At 40.6% G+C, this 17,512-nt stretch overlaps 1 protein-coding gene across 1 annotated transcript in view; it reads left to right on the forward strand.

Moving 5' to 3' along the window:
- Positions 1-11,051: 11,051 nt before the first annotated feature.
- Positions 11,052-17,512, forward strand: part of LOC110284806 (desmoglein-1-beta) — a 32,779-nt gene continuing 26,318 nt past the window's right edge. Inside the window, exon 1 of the mRNA XM_085833724.1 lies at positions 11,052-11,099. Coding sequence (XP_085689850.1) covers positions 11,052-11,099 — 48 coding nt within the window. The remainder of the gene's footprint in view (positions 11,100-17,512) is intronic.

Raw genomic sequence — 17,512 nt, forward strand, 5'->3', positions numbered from 1 at the left:
GTGTGTGAGCATGTGTGTGTGAATGTAAGTGTGTGTGTGTGTGTGTCCCAGTGTTTTTCACTAGGATTGGCTCTATGAGCTTAGGTGAGGTTTGTTTACAGGAGCATGAGCACTTCACTAATGACTGAGCCAATGAAGAAAATATGTCCCACTCTCCCATCAAATATTAAGCATATATAAATCCTCTGGTATAGGGGACATAGAGGGGACCTCACTCACCACTCCCCCTTCCATGACAAACTGTTGACAGGCTCAGTCTTGTCCAGATCTTGTTGATGTAATTACAGCTGCTCTGAGTTCAAGAGTGCAATGGCTGTTATTTCTGGAAGTCCCTGTTTTTACCACTCCCTACCCCCACTCCTCCATCTCCTCCATCTTTCCATCTCTTCCATGGTGTGATGTTCCCTGAACCTTGCAGAAGGTATCCTGCTTATGGCTAAGAATCCACCAGTTCTATTCCCCGTCCTTGGACCAGTTATGAATCTCTGCAGTCACCACTGAACACTACTTCTCTGACCAAAAAGGAACACAGCACTAATCTTCAGATGGGAACATAGATACACAGCAGATTTTGTCTATTTCATATAACAATAACAGATTTTGCACTAGGTCCTGTGACTTCCTGGCAACGGGCTTTTCATTGGATTTACTGTGCCACAAAAGTCTACACAGTCTGTGACGGTCCTGGCACTGCTCAGAAGTCTAGGACAGTCTCTTTCTTCTCTCCCAGCTACTGCAGGGCTCTCCTGTTTTCTGTGCAGCCAAAGATGATGTTGAACTTCTGATCTTCTTTCTCCCACATCCAGCATGCTGGGTTTACAGGTGTGTCCATCATGGTGTTTCTGTGGGCTGGGGATTGAACCCAGGGCGTCACACATGCTAGGCAAGCAATCTACCAACTGTGCTCTGACTCAAGACAGCCTCTTGAGTGTGTGCCACTGTAAAACCACAACACAAGCTACATGCTGCCAATACACAATAGCACAAAGTAAATATTCCAGTTTCAAAGGGAAGAGTAGAGACACAGCAAAAAGAGACTAGACCAAAGCAAGAGTGAAACACAGAATAGCAAATATCAAGTCTTGAATCTACTGATCCAGTATTTACATAAATGTCCAGTGTCTGAGGCTCACAATGATAGCACTGGGGCTCCAAAGGGTGTGAGTAGTCCCTGCCCTTCAGCTCTGCCTCCTGTAGCAGTTAGCATCTGTGTAGAAGCAGTTCCATTCTGTGCCTGCAGCTTTCCTCTACAGATATCTTGTCAGTGGGGCGTGGGGATGATGCTAATGCTCCATGCTTCTGCCAGCAGCTAAAGGAATTCTTTTGAGAGAAAAAAAATGTGTTTTGGATCCAGAATGTGCTATTTAATAAAATTAGGTGTTCTGGGTATTGCTCCAACTCAGTTTATTTCAAAGGGGCCTCAAGTAGAGTCAAAGGAGAATCTTGGAATATCTAAGAGTCGTTATATGGATGGATGCCCTTCCATACAATTGGTGTAATGTTTCATTTGGCTCAGAAGTAGGGTACAGATAGCCCTAAGAGGATTTCTCTCTTTCTGGTGTCAGTGGCACTCATTAAACATTACAGGACTCTGTAGGCAGAAAACAAAGTCATGCAAGGAAAGAGCAGAGCAGCTGAACAGCCATTGAGGAAACTCACCAACAATGCTTCATATAGATGCTGGACAATGCTTCATATAGATGCTGGACAATACCTCATATAGATGCTGGACAATACCTTATATAGATGGCTGGGCAAATCCACAATGATGTCAGCACTGGCAGAAGCAGAAACACTCCCCCAAGCTAGCTCCTGCAGTGCCTAGCAGTGCTTTTCTGAGATCTCCACCCAGAAAAAGCACGAGTCTTGGTTTTGCCTCAGCAAAAAGGTTTGGGATGCCAGAATGGAGCAGAGCTGAAGTTCAATAGAAAACTTTTTAACAGATTTCAAAATGGAGGCTAACAGAAGGAGACGGGCTCAGAAAAAGAACAAGAAATATCAGTGAGGTTTCCCAAAGGACATTCGGGGTTTGAGAGTGTATGGGGACTTCTCAGGAAGGAGTTGGAGTTTGATGTCTCTAGAAACACTGGTGTTGGTAGCTTCTGATGTTGCATGTCAGTGATCTGCTGGAAAGACTTGGTTTGGAGAGAAAATGAAAAAATGGTTTGGGGAAATTGTGCAGTATTTCCTGACCAGCATTAGATGTTATTATAGCTGGTGTGTTAAAACACTAGACGCACAGGCTGCAAGAGAATTGCCTGAATTGTAAACAAAGGAATAGTCTTATAAGATTCCCAGAAAAATGTCTACGAAGAGGGTGAGGACACAGTCCAGGTCAACCAGGAAAACTTAAATTGGAAATTGCCTTAAAAAACAGTTAAGAACAATGAGAACATTACATATGAATATGCTAAGTGTGGTGGTACATACCTTTAAAGGTGATACTTTCTGGCCATGTACTTGATGTCTGAATTCAAATAAAGCATGGAAGAGCTGGCCCTGCCACTCATCTGCTGAGTGAAGATGAGGGCCACGGAGGAAGAGATGCCCTTCCCGACTCCCCAATAATCACCTGAGGCAAACAGGAGAGCTGGCCCTGTGGTCATGAGAGTGGGAGAGTTGGCCCTGCCCCTTGCTGGCTGTATCATTGGATGAGCTAGCCACAGCAATGCTGGAGAGCTTGCTCTGGTGGTGTGGGTATAGGAGAGCTGGAGGGCTAACTAGCCCAGACACCACCCAGGCCCAGATGCAAGGTTTGAGTTGGCCCACCCTGACATCTACATCATTGAATTGCTGGAGAATGTGAAGAGGCTGGTCCTACAAATCCAAATATGTAGGTTCTCCATGACACAGGGCAACAACACAATATACGAGGGAAGTCCTGGTGAGGATCTGGTATTAATAGTATAGCAGAAGCCTCAAACCGCACCAGTGACACACTGCAATGAGCATTTGCAAGCAAAGGATTGTGGAAAAAAGGGTATGCTGTGGGAAATGCTGTAAAACACTACAGATTCCACAACAAGATTTTTTTCTTTTGCAGGGGAGGTTGCAAGGGCAAGGGTGGGTACGAAGGGACAGGGAGATAAGTGGGATTGGGGCACATCATGTGAAATGCACAAAGAATCAATAGAAGGTTATACTTAAAAAAGAAAAAGAATATGAAAGCAAAAAGAAAAGAAAACAAGAGGAAAAAAAAAAGAAGAAAAAGGAAAAGGAAAAAGAAAACAAAAAAGAAAAAGAAAAAGAAAAGGAAAAGGAAAAAGAAAAAGAAAACGAAAACGGAAAAGGAAAAGGAAAAAGAAAAAGAAAAAGAAAAAGAAAAAGAAAAAGAAAAAGAAAAAGAAAAAGAAAAAGAAAAAGAAAAAGAAAAAAAAAAGAAAAAGGGCTGGACAGGTGTCTGAGAGGATAAAAGCAATGACTGCTCTTCTAGAGGTCCTGAGTTCAATTCCCAGCAACCACATGGTGGCTCACAACCATTTGTAATGGGGTCCAATGCCCTCTTCAGGTGTGTCTGAAGACAGCTACTGTGTACTCTTATACAATTAATTAATTAATTAATTAATTAATTAATTAGGAAAAAGTAGAAGAAAGGTCACTCTTAGCTAATAGTCTCAGAGGTTTATGGAAAACACAGTAGGAGAGCCTGCTCACCACACTGTGGTCTGAAAACAAAGAAACAGAGGCAGAAAGGCACCCAGGTATACAAGTGTGCAAGTGGTCAGTAGACCCTCTCAGGCCACTCCTTAGGTAAGCTAGACATACATCCCACAGGATGTATCATCTGCCAGTCAGATCACTATCTAGGAACTGACCCTTCAACATACACACTACTAGAGGATATTTAAAATACAAAGCTTAACAAACAATATATTACAAACTCCCTAAATAATGAGGTAAATTTTATTTAAAAAAAAAACAAAAACAAAAACAAAAAGTCTAAAGCTCGTCACATGTTGTTCACTGCAAGAAAAAAGGAAGAAGTATTTCCTCTGCAATGATGTCTATCAAACGATTACTGCATCTTTGTCTTCTGCAAGCTGGAGCTGAGACTTCATTGCCCTCAAAATGAGCAGCTTCCAATACAAATAAAAGGACAAAGGTGAGCCTGGGAGAATTCAATTCAAGGGAGGCCTGGAGTCAACAGGTCTTAACTCCAGCCAGCAAACCCAGAATTATCTGGGAAACATGGAACAAAATAATTCTTTGCCTCATCCAAGATTCTAACTCAGTAGACCAGAGGTCAAGAAATTTGCAAGTTTTCCATATTACTCAAAAAATACAACTAAACTGCCATACCTACTTTTTTCTTATTTCTGGATTTCTTCCCCAAAATGAGTTGCCCAGATTCTATATTTGAGCTGTACCACTACAGAGATAATGTACCAAAGTTAAACAATATATCCAGTAAAGCTTTGCCAAAGGAAGGGCACAACCAGCAGCCTTGAGCAAGCCAGAGTAACAGCTAAGTGAATATAACACATGTACCTCTGTCAATATCAGGAACTCAGAGGCATTTGCAAGGTAAATGTGTAGTGGCTATGAAAGCAGCAGACTTCAATCAACACAGAACCAAGTTATTCTGCCCATATGTTTGGAACACATCCTACACAAAGAAAATCAGCAATGCACCTCAGTTAGAGGACATGCGCGATTTTAGGGTGCAACCTAGGACCATCCTTATTATGTTAACGACTCTTCAGGAAACTAACATTTACCCTCCATGATTTCTAACACTTACTAAACATCCTGGTGGCTGGCCTTGGTTGCCATATATAAATTAGCTTTAATGAGGTCACAAGATGCTTATCTTCAGTGCAGTTGGTGACCCATCAGACATGTTGTCACAACAGCTACCTCTTACAATGTATAGCCTGAGAAATAACATTTTCTTCCTTCCTTTGTTCTCCGTTCTTTGTGAGTATGATCATCACAAAGTTTCCACATCTCTCTTGTAAGTTTCTTCACCTAGCTTCCTCAACACTGAAACTATGCCCCTGACCCTTTTAAGATCTCATCCACAGTATCACTGTCTTTGTGGTGAGAACATTTTAAAATTTGTTTTTACTGTTTTTACACTACAGATTCCACAACAAGATTTTTTTCTTTTGCAGGGGAGGTTACAAGGGAAAGGGTGGGTACGAAGGGACAGGGAGATAAATGGGATTGGGGCACATCATGTGAAATGCACAAAGAATCAATAAAAGGTTATACTTAAAAAAGAAAAAGAATATGAAAGCAAAAAGAAAAGAAAACAAGAAGAAAAAGAAAAAGAAAAAAAGAAAAAGAAATGGATGTCACGTCCTCTTACATGTTGTCACCTAATCCACACCCATTCCCTCCATGTCTTCCTCTATTACTCCCACTGCTTAATCCTCTTAACTCTACATGGTTTTGGTTTTTTGGTTTTTGATTTTTCTTTTTTTGTTGTTGTTTTTGTTTTTTGTCATTTAGTTTTATTTTTTACTCCACTGAGTCCACTGGTGCCGACTATATGTGCATGAGCATAAGACCCTCTATGTGAGGATAGGTAGCCTCCCAGGGGCTGTATCCCTGAAGAAAAACTAATTCTTCCCCTCCTAGGAGGCATCAATAGCTAATAGTTTCTCAGCTAGAGGAAGAGAAATGAGCTTTCTCCCCAACACATGCAGGAATTTTTTTCTGTCTTGATCATTTATAGATCTTACACTTGCATTCATAGACACTATGAGCTGATGTATGCAATAGCCCTGTAATATCTGGCAGACATTGTTTCACTGATGACATTTACTACCTCTGGATCTTATAATGTTTCTACTCCTTCTTCCACTTCAATTTTTCTGACTTGGTGAGAAAGTCTCTGGATATCAGGCAGAGAAGCAAATCACAAAGAGATGAGAATGGAAACACTGGTCAGATTCACTTCATCAACGTGGATCAAGACTTCTAATGAGCCTGACGTATAAGGTTTATTCCCAACATATGCAAGCCCAGGCTGATTTGGGGGGAAATGTTTCCTGGTGTAATGCAATCTCCAGTGCACAAGGAACTGTAATTACATCTAAGCTCAACTCAAAGTACATGTCATTTCTTCCAGGAAGTGGGGTTCTAGAAATAGACTATGTGTATTAGTTTAAGGCTTAAGGGTCTGGCCTGGGTTGGGACCTCCAGATAACCTAGAAGTCATTTGGGCTATTAACTGCTTCTGGACCTGTATATAGAAGCTTGGGGGAGCCGCTGCCTCTACGGTTCATTTAGATTATTAGGTATCTCCATTCATGGCTTGAAGAAGCCTCTGCTTATGAGGTTCCTGTTTGTGGCTTTGGGCACTCCAGCCTATAAAGGTCATCTAGATTATTAGCCACTTATACTCTTGCTTGTGGGAGCTGGATATGGTTAGCTCAACAAATAATGCAGGCCACCAGACTGTTAATCACCTCCAATTCTCAGCTTTCTAGGTGGAAGGACAGGTTTTCGTCTTTCCCATTGGAAAGATCATTGTGTATGCTTGGTATTCCTGATTTCTCTGGAGATCTGTGGTCACAAAAGGGCTGAGAAGCACCTGAAAAAATGTTCAGCATCCTTAATCATAAGTGAAATGCAAATCAAAACAACCCTGAGATTCCACCTCACACCAGTCAGAATGGCTAAGATCAAAAATTCAGGTGACAGCAGATGCTGATGAGGATGTGGAGAAAGAGGAACACTCCTCCATTGCTTATGGGATTGCAAGATGGTAAAACCACACTGGAAATCATTTTGGTAATTCCTTACAAAATTGGACATAGTACTACCAGAAGATCTAGCAATACCTCTCCTGGGCATGTACCAACTTGTAATAGGACACATGTTCCACTATGTTCATAGAAGCCTTATGTATAATAGCCAGAAGCTGGAAAGAACCCAGATGTCCCTCAACAGAGGAATGGATACAGAAAATGTGGTACATTTACACAATAGAGTACTACTCTGCTATTAAAAACAATGAATTTATGAAATTCTTGGGCAAATGGATGAATCTGGAGGGTATCATCCTGAGTGAGGTAACTCAATCACAAAAGAACACACATGATATGCACTCACTGATAAGTGGATATTAGCCCAGAAACTTAGAATACCCAAGATACAATTTGCAAAACACATGAAACTCAAAAAGAATGAAGACCAAAGTGTGGACACTTTGCTCCTTCTTAGAATTGGGAACAAAACACCCATGGAAGGAGTTACAGAGACAAAGTTTGGAGCTGACACAAAAGGATGGACATTCCAGAGATTGCCCCATCCAGGAATCCATCCCATAATTAGCCACCAAATGCAGACACTATTGCATATGCCAGCAAGATTTTGCTGAAAGGACCCTGATATGGCGGTCTCTTGTGAGGCTATGCCAGTGCCTGGCAAAAACAGAAGTGGATACTCATAGTCAGCTATTGGATGGAACACAGGGCCCCCAATGTAAGAGCTAAAGAAAGTTCCCAAGCAGCTGAAGGGGTCTGCAACCCTATAGGTGGAACAACAATATGAACTAATCAGTACCCCAGATCTCATGTTTCTAGCTGCATATGTAGCAAAAGATGGCCTAGTTGGCCATATTGGGAAGAAAGGACCCTTGGTATTGCAAACTTAAATGCCCCAGTACAGGAGAACACCAGGGCCAAGAAGTGGAAGTGGGTGGGTAGGGGAGTGGGTGGGGGAGGGTATAGGGGACTTTCAGGATAGCATTTGAAATGTAAATGAAGAAAATACCTCATAAAATTTGGGAAAAAATATATATATAATGTGACCTATCCTGGGAAACCTTATGCTAATTCTATAGTAATCCTGTTTAAACTTCCCTAAACATCCTCAAAGCTACTTTCAAAGCTGCTTTTTTGAGCCAGCAATTTATTAAACATGAAACTGCACTTCGTTTGTTTGTATATGAGCAAAATCTTTTTCATCTAATGCAGACACCAGTCTCTCGGGCATTTTCTTGTATGATAGTAATTCATTAATACAGATGTAAAACAAATTTTGTATATTGACCTCAAGTTCCTTCTGTAGCTGAGAATGACATAGAATGTCTGTCCTCCTTTGTCTATCTCCTAGCTCAGGATTACAGGCCTGCACCACTGATGGCGTTTATGCAGTGCTGTGGTTGAAATCCCCTCATCTGTCCTCCATAGGATAACATGTAGGGCTAGATAAGGTAATTTTGACACATATTGAAGCTAGAGGTTCACATATATCAAAGTAGTATATTCTCAAAGGTTTTTCTGAAATGTGAGGGTTGGCTCTGGGCACACTGATAAAGAGATAAGAAGTAAATTCCATAGATTATGCCAACAAAATTCTAGCTTAGCAAAATCTATTACCCTTAAGGATTTGCTAGTGTTCCAAAAAAGTGTTATGCTATCTTCAGTGCTGAGTCAAGGCAGAAATGCCATCCCTTTGGGGTGACATCCAAGGTTTACCATGTATTGTCAAGAAAAGGGGAAGTTCCATTGACCGATTTGGTCAGTTCACTCGGGAAACTCCAACTCAAAATTACCCTCTCCCCTGCCAAATTTCATGAAAATTCCTATGAAATGAGAATTGATATACATAGTGACCAGGACTGAGGGGAGGTTTGATGTGTGTGGAGATGGACAGGTACAGACTGAGTCGCAGTTACACCAAGGTAAGGAAGGGGCTGCAGAGCAAAGACCTTGTAAAGTCTCGAGAACTTGGAAGGAGAGTGAGAAGACTTACACGGTTTCTATCATGAGAGCTTCACTCCTTAGCATCAGGACCAGGCAGTGGTACAGAGTCACGAAAAGGGTCTGGGACCATGACTAAGGGAATTCATTTCTAAAAAAGGAAATAAAGGTAAGTAGACACAATGGCACACACATGCAACCCCAACTCTAGGCAGGCTCTGGAGGCACAGCTTGAGCTGTGTAAAGAAACATCACCTTAAAAATATCAAGTGGGGGGGGGAGTGTATTGGGGACTTTATGGATAGCATTGGAAATGTAATTGAGGAAAATACCTAATAAAAAAAAAAAAGAAAAAATATCAAGTGGCAGTTGAAAACTGGAACAAAACTAGCAAGTACATACAAATATATAAAAAACGTATATATATATATATGTTATATATATATATATATATATATATATATATATTCTACTTAAGTAAAGGCATTCCTCAGTTGCATTGTAGAAACTTAGACAGCTCTGAAAGATGAAAAGACAGGGAAAGAGACAAAGAAAGAGCAATGGAGACTTGTAAGCATCCTCCCCACTTTGTGGCTAATTCTCCAGTTGAGGCTGTCACTGCTCCTCAAGATTGGGGCTTAGCAATGACTCCTCCCCAAAAAGCTACTGGATAAGTTGGTTGTCCCACACACCATCTACTTGGTTGGGATTGTTGGAACCAAGCCTTAAGTTAGGGAGGAGCCAGGGATGGGCTCAGGGAAGGAAAATTCAATGGGTGAAGAAAGGCCATACACTCCCTGGCAGCAAGCCCAGAATTCAAGGTGGATAGAGTATTCCCTTGTCATGCCAGCCTACAAGAGTTGGTCCTCCTGACTTTGGTGCCTAGTGAGTCATTCCTGGCCACATGATCTATTTACTAATACATTGTTCAAACTGAGACATAGGTGGACCTTCACGTTCTCATTTCCTAATGAGGAATTCGGCCTGCTCCTCTCGTTATTTTGTTTAGTCATGGCATCCAATTCCTATCAACCAATTTTACTCACTGCAAGCACAGGACGCCCTTTTCCACCCAATGACTTCGCCAATGAGTCATGTGACATTTCAAACCACTGTCAAGTGTTGCCACACACCAATAGCAAAATGACAACACCGTAGAGACTTGTCCCCAGAGAGATCTTCCTTTTCTGGGACAAGCTGAGCATTCTCTGACAATAATCTACATGTTATCACACTGGCCTTATTTCAGAGTGCCATAACAAACCCTGAGGATGTCCAGTTCCAGTCAGGATTCTGAGCGGTATATAAGGGAAGATATCCCAAGAGAGTTTTGACTGTTGCTGTGTATGGCTCAACATTCTTGCTCACCACAAGGTCTTCCAGCACTGCATGTGTGGGCAGCCTTTCCCTATGTCCTAATTGGCTCCTTGTGAAGTCTTGGCCCTGTGCTCAGGAATCAACACTAATGTTTAACCACCTCACCTGAAGTGCATCTTCTAAATTCTCATTAGTATTTCAACACTGGGCTTCAACGAGATTTTAGTGGAGGCTGTGGCTGTTCCCTCCGAATCTGCCTTAGTAAAAATTTCAAGTTTGTTTTAATGCATTTTAAAGGACAGGCCCTTAAAGAGGAGAAAATTAGAGGGGGAGAACAAAATACCCATAGAGAGAAAATGGGGAACTTCCTGGACTTAGACAGGTGATGTGAAAGAAAACAGGAATTACACAAAGAAACAAATGATCATAAAGGTTATGTCTTGTTTGTTCAAAATGCTTTTTAAAACTCCTCTCATCATTAGTAATTCTTTGTCTTATTAAATTTAGAACTAGCAGCATCTTTCCTAACATCTACTAAAATGAAAAGCTTATAATTTTCTACTGTAACCTGAGGGTTTGGCTCTGAACAAAAGATATATGAGTCTATGAATTACACAGAGCTACAAATATACTTCTCTTATTAATCTGATGAGGAGCTGAGAACTTCTGAACAGCTGAGAAGCCTTTCAGCACAAGCAGGAGTCCCTATGCTTCAGCCATTTTGACTGTCTGTCCCCAAAAGCCTTCAGTAGAGGAGAGGCAAGTGCCACCCACACAGAGAGCAGCTTTTCAGCTGGCAGAAGGGTGTGTCCCTTAGCTTTTACCTGGGAGCAACGATGATCTTGTCAAGCATTTCACTGAGACCAGCCCAAGGTTTTAGGGTGGGGATACAGACTGGTTATACGTACCTTCCCTCCTTCTCCCAGTGGAAGGCAGAAACACCTCAAAGCCTGCATGTAAGAACATCTACTGAGAAATTATTTTAATCAGACACCAGCAGAGTGGGAGAAAGAAAGCGAGCAGAGAAGAGCAAAGAAACTGCCTTCATCGTGGATGTAACAGAAGCCAGCTGCAGCGATGGACTGGCACTCCTTCAGGATAGCTGCCCTGCTGCTCACTTCCCTGGTAAGTGGATTCTGCTAGAAGCATCCTTTACCCCCCAGCCTCAGCATAGCCAAGCTGGGACTTTTCAGAGAATGTGATCTCCAGGGACTTCTATGCTAAACCATTAAAAGTTTATGCTAATGACAAGGTGGTTTTTATGAACTGGGATTCTAAGTGGCGCTTCTCTCTTTAATTGAAGACTACAGATCATTTTACTGTGCCAGTGTCCACTCACCAAACCGTGTCTGACATCCCAATGGTTGGTCACTTGAGAAAAATATTGAATTTAAGAAAGGCCTAAAGTTGTATTTGCTTCTTCAAATTCTCATTGGCAGGGCTGGATCTTTTCAACTCGATATTCCAGTTTTGTCTGAGTTGTCAATTGAAACATTTCCCCTTCTCGGGGTATTTTGATTGACAGACTGACAATGTGTTTTAAAGCCAGGAAAGGACTTATAGACACGAGGATTACAAATGTCTGTGATGAATCTCACAGTCCAAGCAATCTCTCCCCCAGCCCCCTCAGATGTTGTCAGAATCCATTTTACTAACACCAAACTCCTTTGCTGTTTAGAGCTTGAAGGAAAATTCCATAGATAATTACAAAAGCTGCAAATACAAAAACTGCAAATACATGAGTTTTATATAAATAATATAGCAGGTGACGGGATGAGCTTAATTGAGGGATAAGTTAATTGCTGCTGTCCTTGTCCTCAGTAAGGATGTGGCACAGAAGTTGTGCACCTGCTAGTCAAACCATGCAGTGCAATGATTTATTCTTGCCCCCTTACAAGCCACCCATTTTCTCTTACAGTTCATAAATGTGCCACACCAGGAGATTAATCTCATGTTCAGCAAAAAGTTTTAAAATCATAGTCTCTCTCCAAGTAGGATGAATGTCATCTCGAAGGGCAAGGGCCAGTTAAATCCCTCCCCAGATTTTGGCAGGATGTGGCTCTTCTTTGTTTTTTCCTGCTTGATTTTAGAACTGGAATGTTGGATTCCTACCACAAGTTAGGGTTTTGATGGACTGTATGCAAGCTAGTTTGAATTCGGTTCGTTCATTACGATGGGCCATGGGGCTGGGATGTTGCTCAATGACAGCACACTTGCCTAGCATGCACCAGGCCCTGGGTTCAGTTCTCAGAAGTGAATGATGAAAGGCAGGGGTGGTGAGTAGTAACATTTAGTAACAAGTGACTCTTGGTAGCTTCAGTTCTCAGCCACCCTTCATGGGTGACTGCTACTCCATATGCTTTCTAATTGATTTTCCAGGCCCAGTTGATGTCACAACCCGGGCTATGGAAAAAAAAAACCCAATGATTATTATGTAACACATTATTTAACCATAGGAATGCCTGTGTGTTGCTAAATAATCAAATACTTGAAATTTTTAATTTCATATGAATTTGACTCCTTAAGGTTTCTTGTAGCATTTGTACTCATTTCTGCTGTTTTAGTGCCTATGTGATAACTTTCACTGAATTTTTGAATAACTCTCTCTTTCTTGGTTTATATAATTATTTCTAATTAACTACATTTAAAAAAAATTCCTCCAAACATCTATTTATTGGTTAATAATTTGTCAATGAAATATATAATCTTATTAAAGTCCTAATGGAACTGTCTGCCTAGGAGAAAGGTGTTTAGAAATGTACAGTTTATTCTCTAGGCTTGGAGAAGAGAGAGAGAGAGAGGTTAGGAGTAGTGAAAGAGACTGTGGACATATGTACTGTGGAATCTAAGACGCATTTCTCAGATGGCTTATCTTTATTTCTGTTTTTACTTGTGTGTGTGTATGTATGGGGGAGTCTGAGTGTATGCCACAGGTGTGTGGGTGCCCTGGAGCAGGAGTTACAGGTGCTGACAAATCAAGGATTATGGATGCTGTGAACTGAATTCAGTCTCTGCAAGAGCAATGCATGTTCTTCACCACCAAGCCTTCTCCCCAGCCCATCTTTAGAAACATTTGTGTAACAACTTAAAATAGTGTGTTTCCAGGTTAATTCAACTTTTTAGTAAAATGTTTCACTTTTGAAGGTCTTGAGGATCCAATTTCCACTGCTGATTTTAGCTGATAATTTTGCAATCCCCGTCTTCCACCCTAGCCTCACTGAGTGCATTTATCTTTAGCATAGTAAAAGGGGGAAACAATTTGAAGTCTATATTCTTTACTGTTAAAAGTCAATAAATAAAAAAATCCATGTTAGGAATATTTTTTTTAAAATGCTAGTATATTTTACATGAGAAAGCTGATAATATTTTTATACAAACCAGTTTAGAAAGCTGGACAACTATGTTGGTGGGATATTTCATGACCTGCTCAGCAGCATGTGGAAGTGCATGCTATCTAAATAATTAAGTTAGGTCAGAGAGATTACATGGGAGAAAGTACTCCTAAGGGACCAAGGTTGCAGCAAAAGCTTTCTACTGATTCAGACATCTGCCTGAATAGATGGTAGCTCATATCTGTTACAGCACTAGAAACTAAAGGCATGAACTGACTCTTGGTCCTCCTCACCTTTTTCCTCCTATTCCTCATCCCAGTCTTCCTCTTCTTCCTCTTCATCCCTCCTTCTCTTATCTAACATCTATCTAACTTTCATCTCTCTTCTGTCTATCATCTATCATCTATCTATTTTTCTATCTATCTATCTATCTATCTATCTATCTATCTATCATCTCTATGTATGGAAGGAATGTTATGATTTTTCTTGCCAAAGAACAATGCTACCTGTACCAAAAAAAAGAAAAAGAACATCTTTGCTGATGGTAGTGATAGTTATGAAGGGAAAACCATAGCCTCGATGAGAAGAAAAGAGTAGGATCTGAGAACTCTAGTGATCCTGAAAAATTCACCTGCAAAGTTGTCAGGACTGATTAATCTAATAAACATGAGTACAAATCTGAAGACATCTTTTTCTATAGAGGAAACTTCTGCAGATTAATCTAAAAGTACATGCAGTCTGGGGGACTCATTCTTTTATCTGTTAACAAAAATAATGCTAGTCATAGTTTTGGTTATCATTTGATTTGAGATTTTTGATTCAGGGACTTCCTTTACAGCTCAGCCTAGCCTGCACTCAGTAGGTAGCTCATGCTGGTCTTAAACATGTTCTCCTGTCTCAGCCACATCAACACTTCAGTTATAAGCATGCACCACTAGAGTAGGCTCCAGTCTTCCCTTTTTATGAGATTTTTATGAGATAACTATTTCATTCAATTAAAAACAAAATTTCTAAATGCCCAACAAACTAACCCCACAATGTGAACATGATTGAACTTTTTAAGAATACAAGCAGGAGTTAAAATGGTACTTGTTTATGATATAGTTTATTAAATTATTTGATCCAGATGTTGAAGTCTCTTATTTATGTTAAATTGACACCAAAAGTAAGAAAAGTACTGAAGAGCTGCTATAGACCAACCAGAAGACAATCCAGCAGGGAACGCGATGCTTGTCTGCACATATATTTGATTGCAGAAGGTAGCATTGCAGGAGTTGGTGTTTCTAGTCCCCTCTGGTTAGTGAAACACAAACTTAAGTTACACAGGATCATCTCCACACATGTGGTGTTTGCAAAGCTTTCTTAATTTACTGACAATTTAGAAATAATATCTTCCTTCAACTTTACATGAATGGAGAGGACAAATCCGTCACCAGGCAAGTGGGGCTGTCCCAGTGTGAAAAAAAATGCATTTCTTTTTTTTTTTTTTTTTGATATTTTCTTCATATACATTTCAAATGCTTTCATTTGAAAAAAAGCATTTCAATCACAGGAAAAACTAAAGCATGAATGTGGTAGGGATGAATCAAGATGAACCTGACACACTGTCCCTATGCACGTCACGTGCTTTCTGATACCGCTCTATTCTGCATTTAACAAGGACTCAGTTGCTGAAAATCCTGGCACCTTAACAGACATTGCCTAGTGTACAGGGAAGAAGGTTGATCTGCTGGGCATTGTGGGTAAATTTCTTCTGCTCCTTCAGCTGAACTAACACCCTCCAGGGTGCTGGGTCATGCCACTTGTACCAGTTATGCTTGGTGTGCAAACTCTTGTAATGGTCTTAGATAGGTCCAACTTTCCTCATGCCAGTGGCTGGTGATCCATGCTCTTAATTGCTCTGGGAGTATGAGTACAGTCTTTTATACTTCTCTAATTGGAATCATATTCCTACAAATTAACAGCTGGTTGCAGCCTTTGAAACTCTTTAACTCTAAGCTATTTGAGGGCAAGCCCCATGTCTGATTAACCTTTGTACCATTCACAGCCCTGTCAGCCAATACAAGACTGCTGCACAGTGTCTCATGGTTCAGAACAATAACAACAAAAGGGAAATTCAGGATAGCTCAAGTGTCTTTTCCCACACATACTCCAAATATATATGCTACCAAGGAAATCAGTGTGGAAATAGTCATGTTGCCTTATCCCAACATTTTGTGGTAGAGTGTTGCATCACCTGAAATTTCAACCAAAGCTTAGCAGAATGTTCAAGGGCTCAAGCTTCCTAAGGCTGTAACTCTTTTATACAGTTCCTTTATGGTGTGCTGATCCACAAACATAAGATCATTTCATATTACTTCATATATATAATTTTCTACTGTTACAAATCATAATTTTATATGCAGGGTAACTGATATGTGACCCCTGTGACCCAGAAGGGTCATGACCTTTGACTGCCAAGGGTGAGAAGCAGTGCTTTAAAGCCACCATGGTGTCTTAGACCCTTGTAGTACATGTTTGTCAAAGAAATGAACAAAGCATGGATAAATTGGAGAAATTAACCAAAGTATGACCAACCAAACATCATCGCCTTTGACAGACAAATCTAGAAGAAATATAAAACAGGGGTGTTTTGTTTTGCTGTTTATTTTGGGGGGTAGTTTGTTTTATAAAGGAACATTCTATTTTAGCCATTCTTGTCTAGCTTACACTTGTAAAGCACCTAATAGTTAACACAGACATTTATTCAACAAATTGCCACTTCCTCACTATTATTAATATAGGACATTTTCATCATTAAAAATTACCCTCAAGCCAAATTTTTATTGTTTCCAAATGAATAAAAACTTGTTAGAATTCACCTTACGTGGATAATCATACAAGTGTCATAAATTTGCATGCTGTGGCCTTTAAATAAATGAATTTTGATTGATTGGCTGTGGATACAGGTGTGACGGGAAGAGCTTTTTGAGATGAGTTATTTACTAATGTTATGCAACTTTTGGACTCCAAAAGAATTTAGTTTACACTGTTGTGAGAAGAGACAGAAGCACAGACAGATAAGGGTTCCAATGGGAGAAAGAATAGAGCCTTGCTGAACACTTGATAGCCCATGTCTCTGGGGGAATTTTCACTTGCAGTCTGCATTGCAGAGATTACAGAATTATTTCTGAGTCCAAGCTACTCCATCATTCTCAGAATATGACCACTTAGGTCATTTAGAGCAACTGTTCTCTGACCTTTCTTTCCCAATCAATTTATCATAATCCCCATCCTCCCTCTCTCTCTTTGCTTTTTCCAGCCTATCTCCTCCTGCTCTCTGTTATGCCTCTTTTTTTTATTAGGTATTTTCCTCATTTACATTTCCAATGCTATCCCAAAAGTCCCCCATACCCTCCCCCCAACTCCCCTACCCACCCATCCCCACTTTTTGGCCCTGGCATTCCCCTGTACTGGGGCATATAAAGTTTGCAAGTCCAATGGGCCTCTCTTTCCAGTGATGGCCGACTAGGCCATCCTTTGATACATATGCAGCTAGAGTCAAGAGCTCCAGGGTACTGGTTAGTACATAATGTTGTTGCACCTATAGGGTTGCAGATCTCTTTAGCTCCTTGGGTACTTTCTCTAGCTCCTCCATTGGGGGCCCTGTGATCCATCCAATAGTTGACTGTGAGCATCCACTTATGTGTTTGCTAGACCCCTTGTTATGCCTCTTTTAAAAGTAAGCTTCTTTCTAATAAAAATCTCTTCTCAACTTCCAAACATAGTATCTTCCTCCTCCACATAATTTTTCCTGATTCCCATACCTAATTCTACAATTCTGTCTTTCTCTCTTCTGTTATTAAAATTCATGGGAAAAAAAATTTATGTCATCCAATTTCTCTTCATCCCTTGTTCTCTTTTGGTAAGGCCAATATTTGTTCTGAAATCCTGAAAGCATTCTCTGGAAGTTATCTTGGAACTCCAGGATTTCCTCTAATTTCACACAGTCAGTTTTTTAGCATCATCTGACCTTTCATGTGGTCTTCTAACTCCCAGCCTTTGAAGTCTGTGAACCTTTTTACTTCCTCTAATCTGTATGGCAACCTTTCACTCCTGCCTTTCTTCCCTCTACCTCCCTTGCTCCCTTCTTTCTTTCTTCTCTTTCTCCCTCTCTCTTTCTCCCTCTGTATTGCTCTTTCTCCTCTCTCCCCGTCACAACCACAG

Source organism: Mus caroli, unplaced genomic scaffold, assembly GCF_978045245.1.
Source record: "Mus caroli unplaced genomic scaffold, Mus_caroli_1 scaffold_19, whole genome shotgun sequence".
NCBI lineage: Eukaryota > Metazoa > Chordata > Mammalia > Rodentia > Muridae > Mus > Mus caroli.